This window comes from Poecilia mexicana, unplaced genomic scaffold, assembly GCF_051168715.1.
Source record: "Poecilia mexicana isolate PSO_F unplaced genomic scaffold, ASM5116871v1 scaffold_22, whole genome shotgun sequence".
Lineage (NCBI taxonomy): Eukaryota > Metazoa > Chordata > Actinopteri > Cyprinodontiformes > Poeciliidae > Poecilia > Poecilia mexicana.
In genome coordinates, this window is record NW_028263391.1 from 7,865,871 (window position 1) to 7,880,175 (window position 14,305).

At 39.2% G+C, this 14,305-nt stretch overlaps 1 protein-coding gene across 2 annotated transcripts in view; it reads right to left on the reverse strand.

Moving 5' to 3' along the window:
• mta1 (metastasis associated 1) overlaps window positions 1-14,305 on the reverse strand; it is a 44,549-nt gene that overhangs the window by 18,084 nt on the left and 12,160 nt on the right. For both annotated transcript variants that reach the window (XM_014988795.2, XM_014988794.2), the window contains exons 2-3: window positions 9,612-9,679; window positions 7,089-7,182 (exon numbers count right to left, since the gene is read on the reverse strand). In XM_014988795.2, coding sequence (XP_014844281.2) covers window positions 7,089-7,182; window positions 9,612-9,679 — 162 coding nt within the window. The remainder of the gene's footprint in view (window positions 1-7,088; window positions 7,183-9,611; window positions 9,680-14,305) is intronic.

Sequence of the window (14,305 nt, forward strand, 5' to 3'; positions counted from 1 at the left end):
AATCTGACCTCTTCAGAACAAAAAAGAGTAAGAGCTACAATTCCCAGAATGCACTGGAGCAACAATTAAAGCCATAGTTACCCTCCTTCCATCTATCATCAGGCTGACGTTTTTTGTTTTTTTTTATTTAAAGATGCAGATTAAAAAAAGGCCAAAATAACTGAATTATTTTCCTGCTGCTTTGGCTCTAAAACGAAGCATTTCTACAGAACTATATCAGCTAAAACACATAATTTATCACAATTGAAACAAGGGGCTTATCCATATCTTTATCAGCAATTATCAAATGTAATCAAATTAATCAGAGGGCTGTTTAAGAACAATAAAAGTGGAATCTAAACAGCTACGCACACTGTTTAAAGTACATAATACAATGCAGTGTATACTGGTATAAATAATAGGCAGATAATACACACCGAGACAGAGACAATTGCTCTTTTAATTCTCCATTTATCTCCAAACAGCTGAAGCAAAGGGGAATATAAACTGAGCTACATTAATCCCAGACAGCCAAGTTGAATCAAACAACCTGAGGAAAATCCTGTAAATAAGTAAAGTTAAGATTCTACTCTGCGAGACGTCTTCTCTTCTGAGCACAGCGGACCCGTTTCAAACAGAAACGAGAGAAGACGCACAACATGCAACAATCATTCCCCCACGAATGCAAACCTTGGATCTAGCAGCGCACAGAATGAGAAAACCACTTAACCAGCTGCAACCCCTCAGGAAAATAAAGCAGCCCAAATGTGTTGTAGAGACGTTTTTAAAATCAACGAAAAATACCACAAGGTGCACCGATTACTTTTTGTAGCTAGTTTCCAATTTTTGGGGGGGACTTGTAAAGCTCCGACACAGATTTTGTTTCTAGGAAATCATCTTTGAGAGCGAATTGGAAAAGTGTCTTTACAGAATTGAATTATGGTTTCTAGGAAAACAACCTCAAGTTATAAAGTGGAAATAATCTTAAGAGTTATGCAATTCTCTTAAGAGTTATCAGTGAAAATAAAACCATTATTTTTGATTTATTATTGTGTTAAGTCGGTAAGTTGTTTATTTGCTTCTTACAGGACCCTTATGAAGCCTTTAATACCGCCGTGTGTAAGAGAGCAGTTGGAGTTACGCAGCTCCGCAGAACAGGATTTCACAATTACTTCAAATAAAAGAAACAGAGATCACTGGTGTGACTTTCAAAACTATAATCGTGTGCTGAAAGCAAAAAGAAGTATTAAGCATGAATTCCCTGTAGTTATAGATCCTAATGCTACCTGAGGGTTTTCCAAAAACAGTGCCAGCATTTCCAAATCCACGTTGCACAATCATAAAGTATAAAACGGAGCAACTTTGTTGTAACACGATCAGCTCCCTGTTATCTGCTGATGTCTAACTCTCTTGGTTGCAGCAGCCTGGTTGAACAGACAGAAAACACAGCCTCCTGTCTAAAGTCTTGCATCTTCTGGGCTTCCTCCGACTTCCTCTGTAAACTCTAACAGTGAAACGAGCTGCAAGAGTCGTATCCACCAAGGAAGAACATCCACGCTTTCCTCATGTACGCGTCACTGACTTCATACACACACACACACACACCTACACACAAGCAAGGATTATCAAGTAGTCCATCGGTTGTTTGGACCTTCCAGCTGGCGCCTCAGTGCGAGTCCTTGAGTGGCAACCCAACTTCGCAATGTACCCACACCACACTCTCTACAAATTGCCTCTCCGCCTCACCTGTCCGAGCCAATTATCAATTATTGATGAATGGGTCGCCTTACTGGCCTGAGAGATGGAAGAGGAAGGTGAGGAAGAGAAGAGAGTGGGCCTGAGGGTGAGATGTTTGTGTGAGGAGAGCACAATGGACCTTTATTGCCTTAATAAACCTCCTATACTCAATATGCAGAGTGTTAATGTGTCAACAGCAGATGTGCAGTTAAGACTTGCAATTCTTCATTATTATAGGTACTAAATACTAATAATAATAATAATAAAAACATCGGGGAAAGAAAAGTTTATCAATAGTAATCTGTTGATTTTAGGGATGAGCAAACAGTCGGAAAATTTTTTAATTTCATATTTTCTAAATTTTCAGGTCATGCTAACTTAAAACACTCTTCAGAGCAGAAGTCATCACTGCATTAAGATAGTTAGCCAGTCGTCTGTATTGTTGACATGTTTAAACACATCCAAAGGAAGCACAAAAGGTTATAAGCTAAAAATATTTTTTATAGAGGCACAATTCATTCAGGCTTCTCCAGAGGAGAACTATAATTTTAAGAGTGTTGTTCTTTTCGCTCATTTGTCTTTTGATGCTTTTACAACTTTTAGTGTTTCATACCAAACTTTTGCAGGCAGGAAAATGTGCCGTCTGTCCTTCATTGGAGAAGAGACTCAGACTTCAGTAGATAACAGGAAGGAGAAACTAAACCCATTAAAATAGCCCTGTTGTCTCCTTTGAAGCTTTCATTCTCCGTCATTGAACATGATGAACTGGAAATGTTAGTCTTTTGGAAAACTTAGGGGTGTACATTATTTAATACAGAGTACACACAGAGATAAATATTTACGGTTAGCAAAGCTGACCATGCTAGTTGCCCTAGCTGTTAATATCAGGTCCTAAAACCTGTTTGAAGTGACTGCTCCATATCAGAGTTTCTGTCGGTTTAAAATATAAGACTTTTTAAGACCATCATGAATGGTGTTTAAAAGTCTTAAATTTGTCCATTTGCCAGCCAAGTGGTCTTTGGCTGGACAAAGTTCATGAATGTATGAATTTTGTTCAGCCAATTAGCAATAAATTTGCTCTTATTCATGATAGATGTACAAAAAAAAAAAAAAAAAAAAAAAAAAAACTAGCTAGCTAGCTAGCTAGCCAGGGTATGTCAGCAGTGACTTACTGGTAGCCTCAACCATCTAGTCACTTTTGCCTGACAGAAAAGTTCTTTGAGAAATATGATTAAATAGTCATGTCAGATCAAAATATGTAACTTGTGTTTAACATACTTAAGGCCAAGTTACTTGAATTTAAGACATTTTAAGTCTTCATTTTAGATGAATGAATTTAAAACTTCTTAAGGACGCACAGACAGACCGCATATAATAATGCATTTGTTTTGAAACAGTAAAACCCTACAATGTTAGCTCTCTCACATGCACACAGCATGACATGGATAGTTTTTAAACAGGATCGGCTAAAATCAGGACTGGCAGCTTGAAGCTTTTACAAAAACGGAGACGAAAAATCAGCCACAAAATCCTGATCAGTGCATCTCTAATAGTAGCCAATTGTTGAATGGATACAAATGTGCTGCTACAAGCTATGGAGTGGCTCAGGAAATGGAGAAATACAAACATACTCTATCTCAGACTAAACATGTTACTAAGTAAAAAAAAAAACACGCTTGTAAAATACAGTCATCAAAAATGCAACTGTAGGTCAAAAGAAGTGAAAGACTTACCAGCTATCTGCACAGTTCTCTGTTTGCTACGTAAAAGACGACTTCCAGAAAACCTTTTCAGTGTTCAACCGTTTCCTCACTCTAGTGCATTGTGATTTTTTTTTTTCCTCCAATCCACAGCAGATTCCAAACGGGAACAAAACCAACACAGCTGGAAAGTAAGACGACTCTTTATATTGTTTGCATTAGCTTTACCATTGCACCCATTAAGAGTTTATAGACTTGGTTTAAAAAATTCAGAAAAAAAAAAAAAAAAAACTAAGGTTGAGTCAAGGCAAATTCATGCGTTTGAAAGGAGGAGCTTCAGAGCCAAAAAAAAAAAAAAACAGAATTAGAAACAGTCATCTTCCATTATGTTCAGTTGTGGGAGCAGAAAACACCTAATTACCGGAGCTACGAGTGAGGCGGCCGTAAAACGTCTTCAGTTTTCAAGTAATGAAGCACATTTTAAATGAAAACATAAGCAAAACTGGGTTGGATAAGCCCTGCTAGCTTCCCTAACTGCCAATGCTTTTGTGAATCACTTTACAAATAGCATTGAGACCACAGTTTATAGGAAGAAGGCACCACCTTTAAAAAAAAAACAAAAAAAAAGACAGAAAAAAAAAAGAAACTAAAGGTTGAGTCACAGCAAATTCATGTGTTTGAAAGGAGGAGCTTTGGAGCCAAAATGCCAAGTTCTCCAGAGAGACTGTCCACTTTGGAGCCCTGCTTTACTTGTAGGGAGGGACTAAAGCTCGAGTTGAAGGCCTCGCGCAGAAGGAGCACTGCGAACCTCTGCAAGCAAAATATTTGATCAGTGACTCACAGCAGACACCCAGATTTATATATACACAGGCCACGAAGAACTGCTGTCCGCAGAGCCATTAGAAATGTTAAATTAAAAGTAGATTCAAGCCCTCCAGTGGCACCTCAAGGCAAGCAGCTCGGGTCTATTATGCATGCACATGCATGTATCTGCAGTCATGCACTCAAGGGGATGTGAGGTCGCAGCTACAGAAATGCAGATGGGATGTTAACCACACCCATGTGGTAGAGTCCAATTGTCACCGTTTGTTTTGGGGGGGTTTTAAATTAGAAATGTTGAAATTGTCAAGTCAACCCATCAACAATCCAAATCTGGTCCAATCTACTCAGATCCTGCAGAGTATTTCAGTGTGTTTTCTTATAAGTACATTCAAATTACTAATCTACACTTCTTCTAGACATTAATTGCATACAAAAAAAAAAGACTCAATAAAGTACCACTGACTGCCCCACAATAGATGTGCCCCCATGTCTCCTCTGTGGACGCCGTGGTTAAGACTTGTATTTATATAAACGCGCTTCCAAAAAGGCCGGTCGGTCTCTTTATAGAGACTCACGCAAGTGCTTTCACACCCTCGGAGCCAACACAGCCTGCCACACCCAGCCGGACAAGTTGGTTTGCAAACCTCCAGAGCGTGTGGATGACAGCACGACTTACTGAAGACAGTAGACTGAGTTAAATGAAATTGTGGAAAATACTTTTATTATCCAAGTTTTGGGAATGAAAACATTTTTTGGGTGCAGTTTTAATGCTAATCTAGAAGGTTTCACATCTGATGAAGACACACACACACATATATATATATATATATATATATATATTTTTTTTTTTTTTTTTTTAAGCATCTGATCCTTAACATGCAAATTACTGGATTGCAACAGATGCAAGACATATTATATTGTGACGACATGTATTTAATAAAAAACAAAGTGGTAATGTAAGGAAAACTGACTAATGCTTTGATTAACGAGGCAAGTAGCTGGTAGTTACTGCCAATTACATTTACTTTTATTATACATCTTTTTCTATAAAAGGGACTATGTGTGTGTGTGTGTGTGTGTGTGTGTGTGTGTGTGTGTGTGTGTGTGTGTGTGTGTGTGTGATAAATCAAATTAAAAAACTATTCATTAGTGCTGATTTTAATGTTCAAAACCAAAACTTGCTTTACGGCTGAAACAACACAGATTAATTGTGATGAATAAATGTGAATTTATATAGACATAATTTGATGAATTTCAATAATTGTCAACTAATTTAGTAATCTATTGATCGATAAATGGAGTACACAGATTTAAAAAATATATATATATATATATATATAAGCTGAAAAAACACAAAGCTTTAATTAAGCCAATGCTGTACAAAGAAAATACATTTAAGATTTAAAAAAAAACCTGTAGTTATGTTCTAACCAGAACTCCTAAAGTGGCGTAGGGTTAGGGTTGCCATGCAATTATTTATCGGTTAGTCAAACAAATAAACAAACAGCATATATGCCATACACAGTATTCATATTCAGAAGGTGCTGAGCTTTTCACATGTTATTAGATTTTTTTTTTAGCTGCAGGTGCATCATTTCTGACAAATGATCAAGTATTCACTAAAAGAATTACTTTATTATTCCCAAAGCAAAATTAAATACTTTTGAATTTGAATATCATTCAGCACCTGTTGGCTACCTAACCAAACTAATCAAATTATTCAATGCACATCAAGAGATTATGACAGTCTGTAGAGTTAAAAGTGTTTCACCTACTCAAACTTATAGCTTTTTAAGATCATTAAGACCTTTATGGATAAAATTTAACACCTCTACCACAGCAGAGATGCAGAAAAAAGAATACAGGGGACCAAAACTGTAACATATCTGGGGTCTTTCTGTGTCGCCTGGCAGCCGCTTTGTGCTCTCGAGCTAGCAAGCATTAGCAGCTTGTTATTGGTAGCCTAAACCGCCTCGAGTTGCACAACGCAGTGAGTGAAGAGGTCTCCGCACAAGAGAAGAGAAGTCCCTACGTAGAACATATGACATTAAATGGTCCTGCCATAACAAAATTTAAGACTTGTGATTGAACATATTGAAAGCCGACTTACATTTTCTTTAAGGAATTTCAGTCATTTTAAGGCCTTAATTTAAGACGCATGAATTTAAAGCCTTTTCTTAAAATTCTTTTTAAGAATATGAAGCCACCTGGTCGGAAGAAATCCTGTTTTGTTTTGTCTCTGCTTCTTTTCCCTTTCAATTCAGCTGACCTCTTTGGCGATGATGCAATAGTCTGGAATGGCTGCCGCTTTTTAGCGACAGCCTTCTGCCACCTGCAGCCACAAATCTTTCTTTTGCGCGTGCTCCTGTTGGATTTGCCACACAACTGAACAGCGTTCCCCTTTAGCTCATTTGTGTCCCAGTTCACTGACCCTTCTCTTGGAGAAATATCAAATCACAGATATTAACACCGAGAGGCGACCTGGGGTAGCGACACTCTGAGTACGACTGGACTTGCTTTGGAGAACAGCACTCCGCAAGCAAAGAGCTGCACATTGAACACTTCCACACACACACACACACACACCCGTGCGGGTATACACGCAGAGTCGTCGTCACACTGCAAAACAAAAGAAGAAACAATTTTCTCCTCAAACAAGTCTGCAGCCTGGATCAGTGCAGTAAAAGCTCTTTTGATTTCAAGCTTGCACTATTTAATGTTGGGGCTTTTCACCGCCGCAGTGAGAAAATAACAGAAAAGGTTTGCAGCAGAGGAGGGCATTTTTACGCCGGGGGCTGGAAGTCTTTGATGCCCGATGCTTACTGGTTGGGTTTTTGGTCAGTCACTTACTTGCATGTTTGTCTGCCAGAGCGATGAGTGTGCTGGAGATGTCCCTGCGCCGGTAAAAACACACCACTTTGGCCTCCACATTCCCATTGGCTGTCTGCAAAGCAGAGACAATCGACGTTACCAAGGCAACAAGTGGTGCCGCACAAAGAAAAACCGACACACGTGAGAATGCACTACACAGACTAAATTAAAAATATATTTCTTTTAAATCAGCCCAAGACTTGTTAACGTAGCCGTTTTCCCTACAAACTTAATGAGACATTGAATCATTTATCAAAAACAAAAAGACTAAAAAATGGCTTCATGCTTAGAGGAGTTGAGGCTGAATTATGTTGAACTGAAAAAAAAAAGAAAAGTATGAAAAAAAAAGATCATTCTAAGCTTTTATTCTGCCAGCAAGGAGGACCTGCACCTTCTCTTTTTGTTAGTTAAATAATTTGAATCCCACTTACAGGATCCTCTGTGTGAAACTTGATAATCGGTTCATGTGCAGCAGTGAGAAAAAAAAATAGCAGAAAAACTAAACCTCAGTCTGCATCACAGACATTAGCAAGTAGAAATGTACCAAGAAATCGGCTGGCGACCAGAATTTACAGAAGCAAAAACAGACATTAAATGTGTGTCATCCAAGCAGAAAGTCCTCATGAATCACATTTAGAATAAGACATTGAAGGACATTTTATAAAGGAATCCGTCTTGCAGCTAAATTGGGAGATTAAAATCGTAAATATGTGTTTTCAAGGTAGATGCAAATTAAGTTTTTGTTTTTTGTACAGCAAATAGCGGGAAAGTGACAACATCAAAAGGTTTAGGCAGGAATGTAAGCCGTACCTATAATGTGACGAGGTGATTTCAAGGTCTGTGAATGTTAATCTGACGCAATTTTAAATCACTGGAAACTAAACCTGTTCTGTGACGACTATTTCAATTCTTTCACACACGCTTTGTCATCAAAACGGGTTCATTTTCAGCCCCACTCTGAAAGCATCTGTTGCCACTTTTAAGGATTTTAACCCAAAACTTACTTAAGTCGTCTTTACGTTTTATGCAAGGAGAGAATGGATTCCTCCGGTTTAGTTCATAATTTTTGTTCAGCGGTTTTCCTTGTACACATCTACGCTTCTTAAATCTCAATCTGAATCCGTATCGCGAGGAGACCGACGGCGACAGTCGGAAAAGAAGAAGGCCGACGCCGGGATCTGTGTCAATCACGCTACAACAACCTCCACATTTTGGAGCAGAGGCACAGATCAGGAGATTGGCACTGGGTTTCTGACAAAAAACAAAAAAAAAAAAAAAACAGCTCGCAGGCTTGACTTGATGAGTGACAGCTCATCTGTCCCCTTTTAGTCCTGCTTTTATTATAATAAAACAGTTTGACTGCTTTCGATGCAAAACAGATGGAAGAATTTAAAACACACTGTGACTAATGGTAGGATTTCAAATTCCAAGTTGCAATTTTTGAAATAATTAACAATGAATAAAATGTCAGTTCTGCCCTGTATTACTTAATAGGAGACAAGCCACAAAACTGTAAAGCTGTTTTAAGTGCCTTAAAGCAGTGATTTGTTCAGATCTTTAGCCTAACAATTTTTTATGTATTTTTGTAACAAGAAATGGATTTTACCTCTGAAATATAAATGTAGCACTTTTCCTAATAACTGAGAAGGATTATAGAATCTTGGAAGAATGAAATCAAGCGTTAAGACCTCTAAATCCATCACAATAATAAAAAAGGGTATCTGCAGGTTTCAGCAAGTCCAATCTAAGACTTTTTAATACCAGATTGAATTAAATTTAATACTGGGAAAAAACAGGGGATGATTCCTGCTGGATCGTATCGGCTGGCAGTGGTAAAAACAAAAGTCGCCCAAGCAACTGGTGCACTTACTCAAAACGGACACAAAACAAAGCTACCTAGCTAGCAAGGATGTATTAGCAACCAGCTGCTGGCGCCACGAGTTACAAAAAAAATAATAAGTTGTGCCCAGGACGTGTGTCAAGAGCAAAGTGGAGGAACTCTCAAACCAGGGCAGTCAGAACAGAAGGACGTCATGCTGCGTTTGCAGCTCCGGGAGAGAGAACAACTTTCTCTTTACTTGTGGAGAACGTGTTGGTCTGCACAGCTCTGTAAGGACCGGGAATGTCCTAGACAAATCAAGGCCAATTACTTTATGCACCTGTATTACAGTTTGCACACATTGCTTTAAATGTAATTAATCTCAAATCATCTATTTGTTTAAAGCGGAAGAGCGACTGTATTGGCTGCTGCGTTTTCCTGTCTGTAAGTTTAGTTAAGTGGGAATGTACTGAGATGTACTGTTCCTATACTTTAAGCTGAACAGGTTTACAAAAATTAAAATAAAAAATAAAAAACATTTTTCTACAGGTTTTACTAAAGGAGCCGAAGGAAAGATACAACGCTGGAGGATTTGGTGAAGCAGAAGCCTTAACAACCGATACACAGTGGTGGGATTAGTGCCACATTCAAGGGTGGAAATTCAACCTCCGACACCCACTCACCTTGTTCAGCTCCTCTATCCTCCTGATCAGAAGTGGGTTGCTGGATGAGTTCTCAAAATAAACATAATCTGTGGAACAAGAGGAAGAGGAGAAAGGAAAAAAAAGAAACATGACAATCGGCATTTTAGAGTTACTCAGCAACATGGGGTGCCTCCATTCGGACACCGCGACTGCTTAATTAACAAGTGTGCACCAGACACGTCTACAGAAATGCGAGTTTAACTTGATTAGGCTAATTTCATACGCAGAGAGTCCCCATTGTAGCCGGGGAGGCCGACTGAATGAGACGTTGATGCGCTAATGCGCGTCTAAACAAAACAAATCTGGCGCTGCAAACCTTCAATTCAGCCTGCAAACCTTGAATTTCCTCAACCCTCATGCTCTCTTTGTCTTTTGCTCCATTCATTCTCCTTCTGTTTAGTGTTGTTTGCATGCGCAGTGGGTCTGGGCTTGTGTGGGTGTGATGAGAGCCTGTATAAGCTTTAACGTGTGTGTGTGTGTGTGTGTGTGTGTGTTCGTGTGTGTGTGGCTCCTGGCGCAGCTCCAGGCCCACTGGAGGCTTAGCTCTCACCAGGATGTCCCCACAGGCCCCGGTCTTGGTAGGGTGCCTGGTCTTAGCCCTGCATGTGTCTTGGCTGAGTGTTTTCAGATTATACACAGCACTTGGTAAGTTGCCTGGTACCGGAGCTCTGCTCCAGTCACCCCCGTATGTATCGCATGCCGTCTCTCAACACCCCCTGATGCTCTGCTCTTGACCGTCAGGGGCAGGGACCGTATGACTTTCCACCAGAAAAACCACAACAATTCTTGCTTTTTTTTGTTTCCCCACTCTGAAAATGCACCAACACAAACCGGTTGAGGCACTCGGGATGTGAATGACAGCCAAAACTGTGCTTAATGTCCCTAAAAGCCAATATGAAATCAAAAAAGCCCCCTCTTGTGGTATTTTTTTTGGACAATATTTTCATTAATCTAAAAGTAGCTTGACGGTAAAACTAAATTTCACACAACTGAAAGTACTGCTTTTTTTCCTACACAACATAATCAACTTTAATGGCTACAAAATTAGACACTTAAACAACAATTTTAAACTTTAATGTTCCAACTTCATTTTGGTACATTAAACTGAGTAGTTTTGATTTTGGTTCAAATCCTTTTGATTGACGAGAACCATGGCGTCGAGCTGTAACCAGATCTAGTCGGTGGCAGCATGGGACTTTTATGTGATTTGGCACCCAGCTGGAAGCACTGTAAGTCAACTTTATTTACACGGCAGATTTAATAGACTTCAAATCGCCCACAGTGATGTTTACATTTCTAGAAGCATTGTAAAAACCAACAACGAATCGTTAAGTGATGAATACTTTTTTTTTTTTTTTAAACTGAGTCCAGCATTCACAAATGTAAAAAAAAAAAAAAAGCAACAAGATAAAAGATTTAAAAGTTGAAGAAGTAATATTAAGATTAGTAGCCAAAATATAATTTTGAGAAGATTAGCGGGTTGGAAATCCAGTTTAAAATATTAAATATTTCTGACTTAAAGTCATCAATGAGAGGAAAATATTAACAGACCTGGAGCAGCAACTAAAATGTCTCCATCTACTTTCACCTAACATTATTTAGAGTAGGAGTGAGCGATATAGACTTAAAGCTTTATCACAATATTTTGTGGTACTATTGTGATAACAATAAAAGTGACAACAAAAGCTACATCACTAAGTTGCACGCAGTTACCGGATTTAATCAGATTTATAAATTTGTCAACATTTCTCGAAACGCTGACTGAACACACAGTGGGGAAAATAATTAGGGCTGAAACGATTCCTCGAATGATTCGAGTACCTCGATTACTAAAATTCCTCGAGGAAAATTTACCTGCCTCGAAGCTTCGTTAATTTATGTTTTATTAGTTAGCGCACCGTGTTCCGGCCTGGACTTAATTTGCGTTGCGCGGAGCTCTCACTTCCGCCTCTGAGTTGTTGACAAAAGCTAAGTCTCAGCGGCATAAAGTCCAATCTTCAAGATTGGCCCGTGGGGATTGATAATGCCCGACTTTTTATCGTTTTTGGGGAACCAATAAGCATCCTTAAAATGACTGGGGGAATGCCTGGAGTACGGCAGCATTTCTCCTCCGGGGCTGCTGGTTGAAAGCGAACGGCGGGAAGAGCGCTGAGGTGAGCGGATAGACTGAGCAGGGCGGGCGGCTGAGTAGCTGATGCTTACCGTGTAAATGTAGCTTTACCGACGAACCGCACAATACATTTCATATCCCGGTCTGAAGAAACGGGTGGCGGAGCGCATCGTACATGGCTGGTAGATGAGTTTCTGAGTGTGACCAGTGAAGGTGTCGTAAATATCCCGTATTGCTTCCCCCCGTGTTCGTCCCCCGGTCTAACGGTTCGTCAGTCCGCTGGTCTATTTCCTCCCCTCCAAACCATCTTACGTTCGTTCATTCGCCCTCTCCTCCCACTCCAGGCGGCATTTCCCTTATTTTCAAACCCAAAGCGTGACAGGTTAGGTGGCAAGGTGAGTTTAATTAATCTATTAAACTCACTGAAGATGAATACATAAACTAAAAGCTGGATTGTAGACATTTTTTATAAGCATATTTGTGAGCCTGCCTCTTTGTTATTAAATTCAATATAATTTCAGATTTTTCTATAACTTTTCTTCTGGTTAACTTAGAAAGTGAGCTATTATTGTTACAGGTTAGTTTTCTAAACTACAAAAAAGCAACTGTTAGGGATGCTCAAATATGAAAAATTGGACTGATATTGATATCTGATAGTAACACTGGTATTATGCCAGATTTACCAATATTTCATTTTATAATTTTTTTTATCCGATTACTCGATTAATCGTAAGAATAATCGATAGATTACTCGATTACTAAAATATTCGTTTACAACAGCCCTAAAAACAATCCAAACAATGTGGACAGTTTTAAACTTTATTAATTGGAATTTATTGCAACAACAATAAATCAAAATTCTAACGACAAATTTATCACGGTAAATCATAAACAGTGCAATAAATACCCACCAAATTAGGGTAGGCATTAATTAATTAAGTAGTAGGTTTAAGTAATCGCTTTAATTTCACAACATGTTTCTTCTGATTGGATCGTTTTCTTATTTTATGACAGACATCCGTCTCATTTTCTGTCAGAAACGTCTTGGTTGAATGAAAATAGTCTTAAATCTCAGTCTGCCGGGGGTATGAATAATTTCTGCAGGACATGCCAACACCTGACAGGATGCCATAAGTCCAAGAAAGTGCTGGAAGCAAAACTATCCCATTAACTTTTACAGTGGCTCGGGTTGCGTTGGACAGACCGCAGCTTCAGCGACCGCCATCAGACTAAACGTGGTGGAAAAACATCGACTTGTACATTCTATATTTGCTGATTGTTTTTGCTGTATTTTTCTGACACAACAATCTCAAATTTTAATTGTTTGATTTTGAATTTATTACAAAATTGGTTTTTGGAACAACCAAGCTATTCCTAGCACATGAACAATCACTCATTGCACATTAGGGCTGAAACGATTCCTCGAATGATTCGAGTACCTCGATTACTAAAATTCCTCGAGGAAAAATTACCTGCCTCGAAGCTTCGTTAATTTATGTTTTATTAGTTAGCGCACCGTGTTCCGGCCGGGACTTCATTTGCGTTGCGCGGAGCTCTCACTTCCGCCTCTGAGTTGTTGACAAAAGCTAAGTCTCAGCGGCATAAAGTCCAATCTTCAAGATTGGCCCGTGGGGATTTTATTGATTGATGATAATGCCCGACTTTTTATCGTTTTTGGGGAACCAATAAGCATCCTTAAAATGACTGGGGGAATGCCTGGAGTACGGCAGCATTTCTCCTCCGGGGCTGCTGGTTGAAAGCGAACGGCGGGAAGAGCGCTGAGGTGAGCGGATAGACTGAACAGGGCGGGCGGCTGAGTAGCTGATGCTTACCGTGTAAATGTAGCTTTACCGACGAACCGCACAATACATTTCATATCCCGGTCTGAAGAAACGGGTGGCGGAGCGCATCGTACATGGCTGGTAGATGAGTTTCTGAGTGTGACCAGTGAAGGTGTCGTAAATATCCCGTATTGCTTCCCCCCGTGTTCGTCCCCCGGTCTAACGGTTCGTCAGTCCGCTGGTCTATTTCCTCCCCTCCACCCCATGTTCGTTCATTCGCCCTCTCCTCCCACTCCAGGCGGCATTTCCCGTATTTTCAAACCCAAAGCGTGACAGGTTAGGTGGCAAGGTGAGTTTAATTAATCTATTAAACTCACTGAAGATGAATACATAAACTAAAAGCTGGATTGTAGACATTTTTTATAAGCATATTTGTGAGCCTGCCTCTTTGTTATTAAATTCAATATAATTTCAGATTTTTCTATAACTTTTCTTCTGGTTAACTTAGAAAGTGAGCTATTATTGTTACAGGTTAGTTTTCTAAACTACAAAAAAGCAACTGTTAGGGATGCTCAAATATGGAAAATTGGACTGATATTGATATCTGATAGTAACACCGGTATTATGCCAGATTTACCAATATTTCATTTTATAATTTTTTTTATCCGATTACTCGATTAATCGTAAGAATAATCGATAGATTACTCGATTACTAAAATATTCGTTTACAACAGCCCTATTGCACATAGCCCACCAATAATGTAGTCATCCCTTCATGCCTG